We start from the raw sequence: 12,304 nt of genomic DNA, 5'->3' as shown, positions 1-12,304 counted from the left end.
TTGAAAGAGGGATTCAAAATAATTGTCTCCATATCTTCGCTAATTGAATTAATCACCGTAATTTACTTACACTTATGAATTTAGGGAGCACTTACCCGACAAACTCCGAACTTTATTCATTCATTAGGCCTAATAGTTTCATATTGCTGTACTCTATACTCCAACATCACTGGCGCATGGTAACAACCAACTGACTGCAGACCATTTCCGGTCACACACTACTCTCCATAACACAGCACCCCCTAGTTCCGTCACCTCTGGATTTCTTTTTTTTTTCGGATTAGGGCCTGGGCAAACGATTCATGCGTATGATTTCCCACATCAAATTCGATGTGGCATATCGTATGCATGACTGATTTTGTAAATCATGTGATTGGCTTACTTCATGCATATTAATTAATCTTGGTAAATTTTCAAAATTAAAGATGCGGATGTCTCGACTAGGACAAGCTAACCAGCTCCCTTTTGCCTACCTACTTGAATTAAAACAGTTAGTATATAGTTCTAGCCTGCTGAGAACAATTATGGACTGATAACCGTAGTAGGCTATATACTTACAGAACCTTGCTCACCGCTAGCTGCTACATAGATTTAGGCCCTTAGGGTAGAATATTGTTAAAAAGGTTCGCCTCTGTAAGTAACTTAAAAATAGGCCAAGCCTCAGACTAGGCTACTAGCCCTAGGCCTACTACTTCTGACTCCTCCAGAGGCCTGAGAGCCATCCTCCTGGAAAGTTAAAGTGTTGTTGTATTTGTAATGGTTTGCCATCTAGTCTAAGCTTAATTGTTTTTGCCATTGCCAAAATTAGTCTTACTAGGGTCTATTCTAAATATTTTAGGCATGTTTTATCAGGGAGGACTATTTTTAGTCATGCCTAACTAGTCGACGCGAGTGACTCAGTTTCGTGGCTCCAAAAATATGAACATTTAATTGGTTGAAATTGTTTTTTTCGGTCCGCCCATTTATCCAAATACGGAATATAAGATTACGTCATTCTTTTGGCATCCTGGTGCCTGCATTCATTGTTTTACAAGTGGCTTATTCTGTCTCTAAATTAACTTTCTCATTGGTGGCGCTGTCCAGAATGAGAAAAATGACTTGTGGCAAGTCTAGCTCAGATCATGCTAATTTGTTATTATAATATTATTATTCTGGAATGTCATGCCAAGGACAGCAATCAAGTTACATCCATCTACACCAGCTACAGGATTTCCACTGACATCCCAAGGTCTAGCAGTGGATTTTGATGTTGATAAGAGATTTGCTTCAGTCTAGAGCAAGAAAATTCCTACTTAGTACTAGCTGCACTGGACTTCTACACACAAAACCATGACAGGCTGTTTTGAAAAAGATGGTGCGATAAAAAGTTAGCGTATTGGATAATCCTTTTATTATAAGCATGGAGGTAATTATAAGCTACAATATTCTTTGGCTGTCTTTTATAGTTTTGTATTAATTATCAGGATCCATGTCTATGGGCAAGAGAAGAACTTCAGGCAAATTAATAAATAATTAATGGGCACTGGTGAATTGCATCTCTTGATGCATTGGAAGCAGATTGTTTTTCTATTTTTTTTTGTAGTTTTCTCAACATACATATGCTTTTGTAAAAATAAATAGGCATTATAATTACAATGTTCAGCATGATTGTTATTTTTAGGCACAATTCAGTTGATCTTGCAATCCGAATTTACATTCAGAACATCACGAATTCCTTATTTACTTTGAAATTATATAAACTTTTTTTAGATACCAACAAGTCTTTAATAAAAGATGTGGACGGTTGAACCAGTGAAGGAAAGCAAAAGCTATGAGCTATGTACCAGTTGTCAATTAAAGCGAAATTTTTTTTCGATATATTTTAGAACTGATTTTTCGAAGCACAAAAAGCATATTTGACGAAAAATTCAGAAGCCGTTAATGAGATACAAATTTTGATATATTTAAAAACTGGGAGGAAAATAGATCGTAACCCCCTTCTGAAGACTGTATATTTATCAGTTGGACAAATAAAGGATACTTTGACTTTGTCATATAAAGGGAGGCCAGAATAGGCCCTACAAATTAAACTGTGCCTTGGTTCATGAATGAAATTCAATGTACAGCCCATGAAATTTGGAAAAAATTAGGTCAACCTTAAATTTTCTGAGGTCGGCAGCCTCGGTAAATTTTTACTACCTAGGCCTATATAGTATAAACGCTCGACCTTACATCGTCATCTACAGATTGTGATTTTGTTAATTTCTCTATTAAATCAATATATTGTTGGTGAAAGAATGGTCGTACTTGTATTAATTTAATAGTGTAGTATAATACATATGTTTTACATAAGAAAATTGCCAAAAAAATTTCGTTTCAGCGTTCGTTTTATCGTTATCTTTGGCATGGGAAATATCACTTGCGTAAAAGCTATGATCGTATCATCACAGGCTGCATCAAAAGCAAAAAAAATTAGGCTTATGCTTATGCTGTCACGGTTAACGTGTATTCGGGAATCTAAGAAGCAATATTTTTCAGTGGGCGTGGCCACTGAAAATAAATTCCATGCCCCCTCATATTTTGGTCGCGCCCCCCACCAGCCCCCCATTTTAATACTGCTAGATACGCCACTGTGCGTTTAAATGGACGGTAGGATTAGGCCTACAATATGTTGAATTTTGTGGTTTTTAAGATAAAAACATTTTAAGTATGATAATACTGTAAAATGAAGACAAATAATAGATTTAGATAAGCATGACGATCTATGCGGCCCACATGGCTTCAATTAGGCGATGTTGTAGGACTTGGCTGGCTAGCGTCATTCCTACCTATGCCTAGCCTACAAAACGACTAGGCGAGAAAGACAAGACGATTGTACACAAATCATATGTACTGCATGCCTATTAGAAATAGTTAATGTACAAACAAGTCTGTTTTATGAACCACCAATTTCCTTGGTTTGATGACATACATGAAATTTAGTGTCTGCTATAGCCTGTTTCAGTCAAAGTTTTTGACTTTCCAAGCAGTTTTTGAAGCAATTCTGGTTTGGCAATACGACGTGAAATTCATGGGCTGAACGTACAATACTGTACTTTAATTTACTGATGTATAATGCATTGGTTATAAATTTTAGAAAGTAGCATTTTGTAAATTTTACAAGCTCCACCGGTTATATAGCGTGTAATGCAAAAAGCTTCTATAAAACGCAAGCTTGTGTCAAGCTCTAATTTTGGTAGTAGCAACAGCATTTGGTTTTATATTTTACTGTACTTGTTATATTACTGGAAGTTTAGTGATTTATGAACCATATACATACAGTAGACAGGAAATGTTACTGGATTGTCAGATCTGATTAATTACGTTTATCAGAGGTATTTCCAATAGGAATTAAAATAAATGCCTATCAAGAATTTATCCAAGTGGGCTAAACAATTTCAACTGCAATTTACTGTTGTGAAAGTGTATAAATCCTATTACAGTGGTTTATGTTTCATGCACCTGTATTTTGAAAAGATGGTATTTTAACACTGGCATTGGTACTGTACAACAACAGTAAAATATCAACTATATCCACAGTACTATTTATGTCCAATGAACATGGTATTTATTTAAACATTTTTTTTAACTTCAGCATAATCACAAAACTTCAACAGAAAGTTTGTTATTTATACCATTTTTGAAATCAAGTTTGAATATATACAGTACAATAAAAAAGAAATTACAAAATTCAATACTGCTTGAAACTACATACCTGTTAGTAGTGTAAGCTCTACATTTTTTTTTTACAGTATCAACAAATTTAAAATGGGTATGTTGAATGCTGGAAACCAGAATACTGTTAAAATGGGTTGGGGTATCTGTCCCGGATCCTTTTGACTCAGCTACTGGAAATTTACCTTCTGATCTACTATGTTGCCATAGAATAGACTGATGACATGCTGCATTTATCTATGTCCATCATCTCTAGTGCGGAATTGCAAGTACATCTTGTCTGCATGCCCCTGTAATCCTGAAATAAAATAAATTTACTGTTTATTATTGTTATTCAGAAATCAAAAACTACACAAAATATATAAAAGATTGCAGCGAACATCAAAATCTTGATTCAGTTACACAGGAATATGGTAAACAAGTTAAATCATAAAAAATTGCACACAATAGACAATATTTAAATGTAACCAGGCCATACAGGGCAAAAAATTATTTTATTTTATTCAGAAAAACCAAAAGAGTATTCCATGGTACAGTATGTTCCATGGAGTTATATATGGACCCGCCGGCGTATGAAACACTTTGTTCTCTACTAGTGTTTCAGGCCTACATTCGACGACTATTTCTTCAAACACATTGCAGCGTCGAGTATCCATATGAAGCACACATCAGTCATAGGGACTTCCCGTTTGGCCTCGCTCATGCTCGTCAACAGAAGGCAGGACTGTTGATGCAATCTTAAGCGACAAGCAGTTTTTGTAATGCGCATGCGCTAAATTTAAATAAACATTTCTTGGCCGTTTGAAATAATTATTAACAGCATTTTCATACCCAACTAATTTGTTGGTTGATTGAGTATTGCGGTTTTCGACTGAAAGTTCATAACTTTATTATATAAACAAATTAATCAATTCAAATTTTGACTTTAAGCCAAAAAAATTTCTTGATTTTGAAAGATAGTAGTTCTTTAAAGGTCCCTTTAAAATCAGAAAAATCATTACATAGAATTTTTTTGCAAAAATTGCAGAACACTTTGTGGCAAGAGATACATTGAAAGAAATGAATACCATGCTTGACCCGATGCAGTTTGGGAATCAGCGAAAAGTGTCTACATCTTATTGCTTAATTAGTCTTATGGACTCGCTATATCGGCATGCTGAAACTCCTTCCACTGTGTCTTCCATTTTGTTCACTGATTTTTCAAAATCCTTCGACTTAGTTGATCATACGATTGCGGTTTCTAGACTAATAAATATGAACGTTTCACCTACCAATGTTGCTTGGATTGCTGACTTTCTCAGCAACAGACATTATCAAGTCAAGTATAGGGGTCACTTATCTGATAGTTGTATTGTCAATTTTGGTGTCCCTCAAGGGACCAAAATTGGCCCCGTTGTCTTCTGTGCAATGATTAATAATGTCTTCCCCCCCTGAAAATGCTCCTGTTAAACATTTCAAATTTGTCGATGATCTTACATTAATCGAGTATCGTAATATTGTTAACCAATCTGAACTTCAATCATGTGCAACTGCGCTACATGATTGGGCTTCAGGTAGCAATATGAAGCTTAACCCCAAGAAATGTTGTACTATGGACATTAGTTTTAGTAAAAGGAACGTTATTCCTTCATCTATTTCTCTGAATGATCATGTTCTGAAAGCAGTTGACACTGTTAAAGTTCTTGGAGTTATGCTTCAGGTAATCTTAAATGGGATTCACATGTCGAATATATTGTCAAAAAGGCTAATAGTAAATTATATATTTTAAGAGCCCTTAAACATCATGGTGTTCCCCCTGTTGACCTTATCACTGTTTACATTAGTACAGTCCGTCCTATTTTAGAATATGCAGTTCCTGTGTAGAATTGTGGACTTACACAACTTTGGGATTCCCGCATCGAGCGAGTCCAAAAGAGGGCATGTAGAATTATCCTGGGTATTAATTTCTTGTCGTATGACGACGCACTATCCCAATTCCAATTGGACAAATTGTCTGATAGACGACATAACCTATGCGTTTCCTTTGCACAAACCCTTGTTCATCCGTATTCTAAACTTCATGACTTGCTCCCTCCCGCAAGGGTCAACTCCTATAATACTAGGTGCAATACTAAATTTACTATACCTCGTTGTAGAACGAAAAGATATCAAAACAGCCCATTACCATACCTTGTTAACTTAATTAACTCCAATGATTAATAATTAATAACTATCTTCTCCCCTGGGGGTTTGGTGCATGCTATTGCCCTTTTTGCGGTTCAGTGATTCCCCCTCCCCCTTGCCTTCCTTGTTGGTCCCTGTGCAATTTATTCTATGTATTTTTCTATATTGTAATTTTTCTCTGATGTTTGTGATTTTCTCATTTGTTTTGTTTCTTGATATTTTTAATGACAATCCTTAATTAATTAATTAGTTATAATAAGGATAATAAATAATAATGACAATAATATTGATTATAATATTCTTAATTGTAACAATAATTATGTTTTGACCTTGGTGCAATCTTTTTTCTCTTTTTGATGTTTTTGTTATGATGTCCTTTTTGATTTGTATTATTTTTCTTAACTATAATAATAATGACAATTATAATAATTATAATAATGACAAATTTCGATCTTTGTGCAATCTTTTTTTCTCTTTTTTTTGATCTACTTGTTATGATGTTTTTTGATCTTTTTTATATTAGTATTCATAACTAAATAAATTAATAGTAATAATAATAACAATAATTATAATAATGACGAATTTGATAGAATATCGATCCTTTTGCAATATTTTTCTCTTTTTGATGTACTTGTTTTTTTTATCTTTGCTGTTTGATTTTTTTAATGGTTTTAATTGTTAACATAATTCGCAATTCAGCCTTTTGGCTGTTATGTTTTATGTCTTTATTTAAATTTTGAATTTTGAATAAATATACCATTTTGAAAAAAAAAACATAGTATATCATGAATATTATTCCAATGAAATTGTAATGGTCAATCTCAAGTACCAATTGTTATTATTTTATAAAAAAATTATAGAACACACATTGAAATATCCAATTACTGTACAGTATATATAAAAGCTTGGAACTATAGCTCTATAGCAAGAATTTCACCATTGTTTTCCATCATTTCCTGATCCCAGATATGGTACTAGAAGATGTTGTAGAGTTGTAAGTACAAATTATATATATAGGTTTCAAGTACACTATACTGTAAGAGATAGAAGCCTTAGGAGCCATATTTCCTGAAAAAATTTACTGAAGGAAATAATGGCTTCTAAGGCTTCCATTTCCTATAGCGTACAACAAACTTGACTATTTGCTGTATAAGTCAGATGTGATGTCGATTACCTTTTCTATGGCATTTTAATCAGACTGCTGGTTATAAAGCGGTATACTATTTATTCATGAATCAAACTGCTGGTTGTGGTGGCCAGTTGCTCAGTGATTACTGTGCGTGGGCATTAACTGCACGTATTAGAATGATTTGTTTACGCTCACTGACACTCTTTACAAATGTCTTTACTCTTCTTTGCGATACGAAGAAGATGAATATATTTAATAAATGTCTACCTGCAGGTAGACATTTGTTTAAGAGATTAAAATGTATTGTAAACACTATTATGAATTGACCATCCCTGTAGAGCAAGATTTGTTAGGTTTGGTGTGCATTCCTAGTTTGACCTAGCAACAAAATATTCCATCACGATGGAAATCATCCCACCTTTGAGCTTTTGGCACATGGACGCAAAAAAACACTATATCGAATTAGTGATCAGTCGGGGATAGGAAAATTCAGTGCAAATAAAAGTGAGGACGTCACCACTAACTTATAATTACGATTATTAAACACGTTCATGATTGAAATTGCTGTCATTTAACATTTCTTTCTTTATTTACATATTTCTTGATGGACCGAACATTTTAAATCTTAATTTTTTCGATTGAATTTAATTTTTTTCTCTTCAATCTTATGCAAACAGTGCCTCCATCTGCTCCACTCCTTAGGACTCACTGAGTGATTGATTGTAAATTGTGTAATTGTTTCTTGTGGATTGCAGATGATAATCTATTTATGGGAAAAAAATATTGACTGTAAACACCTGTTAAACTTATTTAATATTATTTTGCACCAGTTATCTTTAGCCAATTCATCATATTCCTCTTACCTATTTTTTATACATATTTTTATTTTTTCTTTAATTCTCTTTTTTAGTGAGAACACTGCTGAAGGTAGAAGAGTCACTAAATTAGATCAGATCTTATTAAATGGCAATAACATCACAATGGTAAGGCATATTATGCTGTGATTAATATGTGGCGGTGACAAGGGGAAACAGTCGGATGTCGGGAACAGAAAGTTTGGAGATAATAATACCTTGTAAAAAAATGAATTCTAAACTTAATGAGTGAAAAAAATCATTCTTATCCAATAAGTACTTAGGAAGTTATGACTGTTTTAATATCGAAATTCGTCTTTGTTTAAACCGGATGTGCAACCAGCCTAGCTGACTCGCGGTTCGGGGAAGCTTACTTTACTCTTAGCACAGGGACTTAACATATTCCAAATATGCTGAAATTTGGCACATTTGTTGTTTGAATAATTTCGCCATGTCTGGTAAAATGCGGTATTAATAGTAAATTTTGTAGCATGATTAGTTCGCGTGAATTCGGAGCAATAGTTGTAAATTTCCTACACATAAAAATACAGTTTTTTTCATATAGTAAACTCAATAGTTAAATGTTATTCGTTCAAAAAACACATTCAATAATTATTTTAAGCTATACTTGCTGCTATAATTAAATTTAAATTATTATTAAACCAAACTTGTATAAAACTAAAGAAGGAAGCGTTTACCTTTGCCCAAAGCATGTGCAATGAGTAATAAAATGTTGAAAAAATCCAGTCGACCAATCAACTTCTCATAGTCATAGTCGCCGTCAAGGAGAGTTTGGGTTTGTACACATGAAAAGAACCTGATTTTAATTGGTGAAAATAAAGGTTCTCAATGGATTGACCAACCATTATAGTTGAGCTTATACAATGTATTATACTATCTTATTATAAAGCTAATTTTCGACATTAATTATGTCAACATCAGGAATTCCTGATGACCTGACGCGATGGCGTGCATTTCAATACTTGGAGTATGTATACTATCTTATCTGAGATTAATCAGTGGACCTTTCGGTTTTTAGCTTTATAATGATAGTGAACACGACAAGGCTGGCTTTAGTACAGGTTAGATATGGTAAAAGAATGTAATTTTTCATACTTCTGGGCTATAGCAGCTCTCTGAAATCATGAGTTTTGGCATTTTAAAGTAAGTAATTAAAATGTTGAGTGAATCTGATTATTTAATATGATTCTGTTGATAACTTGATTTGTGAAAATATTGACCTCTACCATTGTTTTGGCCTATATTTCAAAATGGCCACTGCAACTTGCGACTGTTTCTCCTTGTCGCTGCCACATATTGACTTCACTTTCTATTAAAAAAAAATTTTTTTAATGACACTCGCGTTTCACTTGTGAAACACACGGCCAATACACGCGGGTGATGTCGAACGTTCGGTAATCAGTACTGTTATTAGATCTGGTTATTAACAGTCTTTTTATTATCTAATTAAGTTACTATCACCTACTTTAATTTGACATAAAACAGAAAACATGATACGCAAATAACCATGGCAACTAGAACTATTTTGGTGGCAAGTTGGAATGAACAAATTGATCAAAAATTAAATAACAAGTTTTACTTCTCAGTTAATGCAAGCGTTTATAAATGTACTAATAATCAAATTCTTTTAGTAGTAACTAATGATTTATGACTACAAACAATATCAATTCATTTCAATGTTTTGTTCACAAGAAAAAATATTGTTTTTATATATGATGGGACGGAAAGTAGGGACATTTTTCGAAAGGGGTTTTTTGGGAAGTCGGAGGGAAATTTCCTCCTTGCACCAATCTTCCAATTCCATCTTCATCTTCCAATTCCATTTGTTTAATTTCACACAAAGAGAATGCTTTTAACTATTAAGACATACAGTACATATCCAAGGGTTGTTGTAACTATAGAAAACTAAGGGTGGGTTTGTGATAACATTGGTAAATTCTAAATAATAAGAGTGGATTTTAAGGATGGGCAAGGGTGTTAATAAAGGTAGGTGAAAGGCCATGAAATTAGATTAATGTGGACGTAGGCTAGCATTGAAGCTCTAAGTTGAGTGTACTGAGGTTGCTGTAGTAGCTTAATACAGTATATGACCAGGTGGACATTTTAGGGGTGCTCCTACTAGAGATTTATCGTCTAGAGTTGAAGAAACTATAAAATCAAACTCGGCTTTATCGGTTACTAATCTAAAAGTTAATTGTTTTCCTTCTACTAGCTTCTGCCGTAAATTTACCTGTGATGAGAAAATTTTTAATGGCCGTAACTTCTAAACGACTTGGAATTGGCAAGTCAAATTTTGGGTTTGTTCATCAGACATGTTGGTGCACATTATATATTTTCTGAAAATTTGTTGAGTTGGCACGGAATGACCCAAATAGAAACATGAATGTTCCAAACAAATTGGCACCAAAATTAACTCTCTCCCCCCCCCCCCGCCTACGAGCCTCAACTTGTGATCGCGGTACTCTGACCATTAAAAATTAGAAGCACTGGGAAGCGTTGTTCACGCCATTGGACTGCAGCGAAAAATGAATCCCCCATCATTAATGGAACAGGCCCACGTCACGCTTGGCTGACTAGTTTTGACTTACATTTTGTGTGTCTGTGCCATAAGCAGCAAAAGTCCATGTCAAACCAACCAAGCGTGACTTGTTTGAAATACATTTTACAACAACACATGACATGCGAAATGTAAATCAAAACTAGTCAGCCAAGCGTGACGTGGGCCTGTTCCATTAATGATGGGGGATTCATTTTTCACTGGGGGGGGGGGTGCCAGGGCCCAGGTGCGAGGGGCACCGACATTGTAGTGTAAAAAAAAATATATAAACTATAATACCGTAGTTTCATTTGGGGCTCCGACAGTTTTAAACAATAAAAGCTGGGTTCAGATGTTTGAAATCATGCTTCTGATTTTGTGATCAATCTGCTTTACATTGTATATAGGCCCTACGTTATTAAAACAATGTTTAGTTCTCACTAAAATTGGCCTGTTCTCTGTATTTATTTACACCTAGAGTACATAGATCTACTGAAAACCTATACCAGTCCGAAAGTCATGTACCATTCTATGTTGCAACGGAGTTAATAGTTAATTTTTCAATCTACAGCAAATTTAAATAGGATCCAAAATCCTCCTTTTTCGAATGTAAGGAAATAGATAGTGCTTTTCCTTTGTTGGATCGATTGTAACTCCTGATTGTAGCAACCCCAAAACGATGGCACTTCAGAAATACAGTACATTATACCAAAACTTCTCAAACTTTATATCCTATTGCGTTGTTTGTGTTTTAAGTTTAACTTTATTTATTTATTTTATATTTTAATTATTTAATTTTAAGCGTACAGGTTTGGAATTCCATAAGTTAAATTATTTAAAGCTTTCTTTTTATTTTCAATGAAAAATAAATGCGATTGTTAATATCAATCATGGTACAATGTAAACCTGTAATCATATGACTACTTGTAGAGAATTTTACTATATTATAGGCCTAGACTAGGACCAGGCCTCCTACAGTATATAGAGGCCTAATCCAAGACCTTGTTGCAAATCCCAGCCCACATAAGCCTAACCTAACCAGGGCTTGTGATCGCGGTACCCTGGCCATTAAAATTTAGCAGACGCCCTGGGAAACATTGTTCACGAAATTGGACTGCAGCGAAAAATGATTCCCCCATCATTAATGGAACAGGCCCACATCATGCTTGGCTGATTAGTTTAGATCAGTGTGACCACTGCTTGGGTATTTACCCAAGATCTTGGGTATTTTGACTTGGTCTTGGGTTCTTGGGTATTCCGTTCAAATCCTTGGGTATTTTATTTTTACTAAGAAAATTAAATATTTTTGTCATAGAGGAAGAATTGAGAAGTAACAAAGTATATTTCAGTCGATTCAAGTAAGCAAAACTCAACGAAGTGCACATAACATTGTTAATTGACTTAATTGCTATAAACATGGATTCAAAATTGTTTATTTGTGATTTGCGTTGCCATTGATCTTACCTAATTAATGCATTACATAATAAAACTTGATCACTGATGAGATAATTATAACACTGGCCGACTGAGGGCGTATTCTTCCATCCGTATTATCGCCTCATGAATATTAAAAGTGAAACTATACATACGAAAAACACGTTTTTTTCAAATTTTAATGCATTTTCATGAAGCTTGGGTAATTTTGGGCAATTTTTGCTGAATCTTGGGTAATTTCGACCTAGTCATTGGATGTATCAAAAATTGTGAGTGGTCACGCTGGTTTAGATTTACATTTCGCAAGTCTAGTGCCATACGCAGTCCATTTCTAGTGTTGTTGTAAAATGCATTTCAAACCAGGCTGGTTTTTGATTTACGTTTTGGAATAGAATTTGGAGAGGGCGTTTGATGAAGTCAGACCTACGTTTTGAATTTGAATTACATTTTAAAGAAATTAGAACTGCATTTTGA

The 12,304-nt window shown here is 34.2% G+C and overlaps 1 protein-coding gene across 1 annotated transcript in view; it reads left to right on the top strand.

The window, feature by feature from the left end:
* LOC117111101 (U6 snRNA-associated Sm-like protein LSm5) overlaps positions 1 to 12,304 on the top strand; it is a 66,858-nt gene that overhangs the window by 49,684 nt on the left and 4,870 nt on the right. The window contains exons 3-4 of the mRNA XM_033253984.1: positions 6,823 to 6,850; positions 7,896 to 7,968. Coding sequence (XP_033109875.1) covers positions 6,823 to 6,850; positions 7,896 to 7,968 — 101 coding nt within the window. The remainder of the gene's footprint in view (positions 1 to 6,822; positions 6,851 to 7,895; positions 7,969 to 12,304) is intronic.

Source organism: Anneissia japonica, unplaced genomic scaffold (genome assembly GCF_011630105.1).
Source record: "Anneissia japonica isolate Jap-2015-1 unplaced genomic scaffold, ASM1163010v1 scaffold287985_len465408_cov153, whole genome shotgun sequence".
In the NCBI taxonomy this organism is placed as follows: domain Eukaryota; kingdom Metazoa; phylum Echinodermata; class Crinoidea; order Comatulida; family Comatulidae; genus Anneissia; species Anneissia japonica.
The sequence above is the reverse complement of the archived record's forward strand: the minus strand, read 5'-3'. Positions and strand labels throughout refer to the sequence as shown.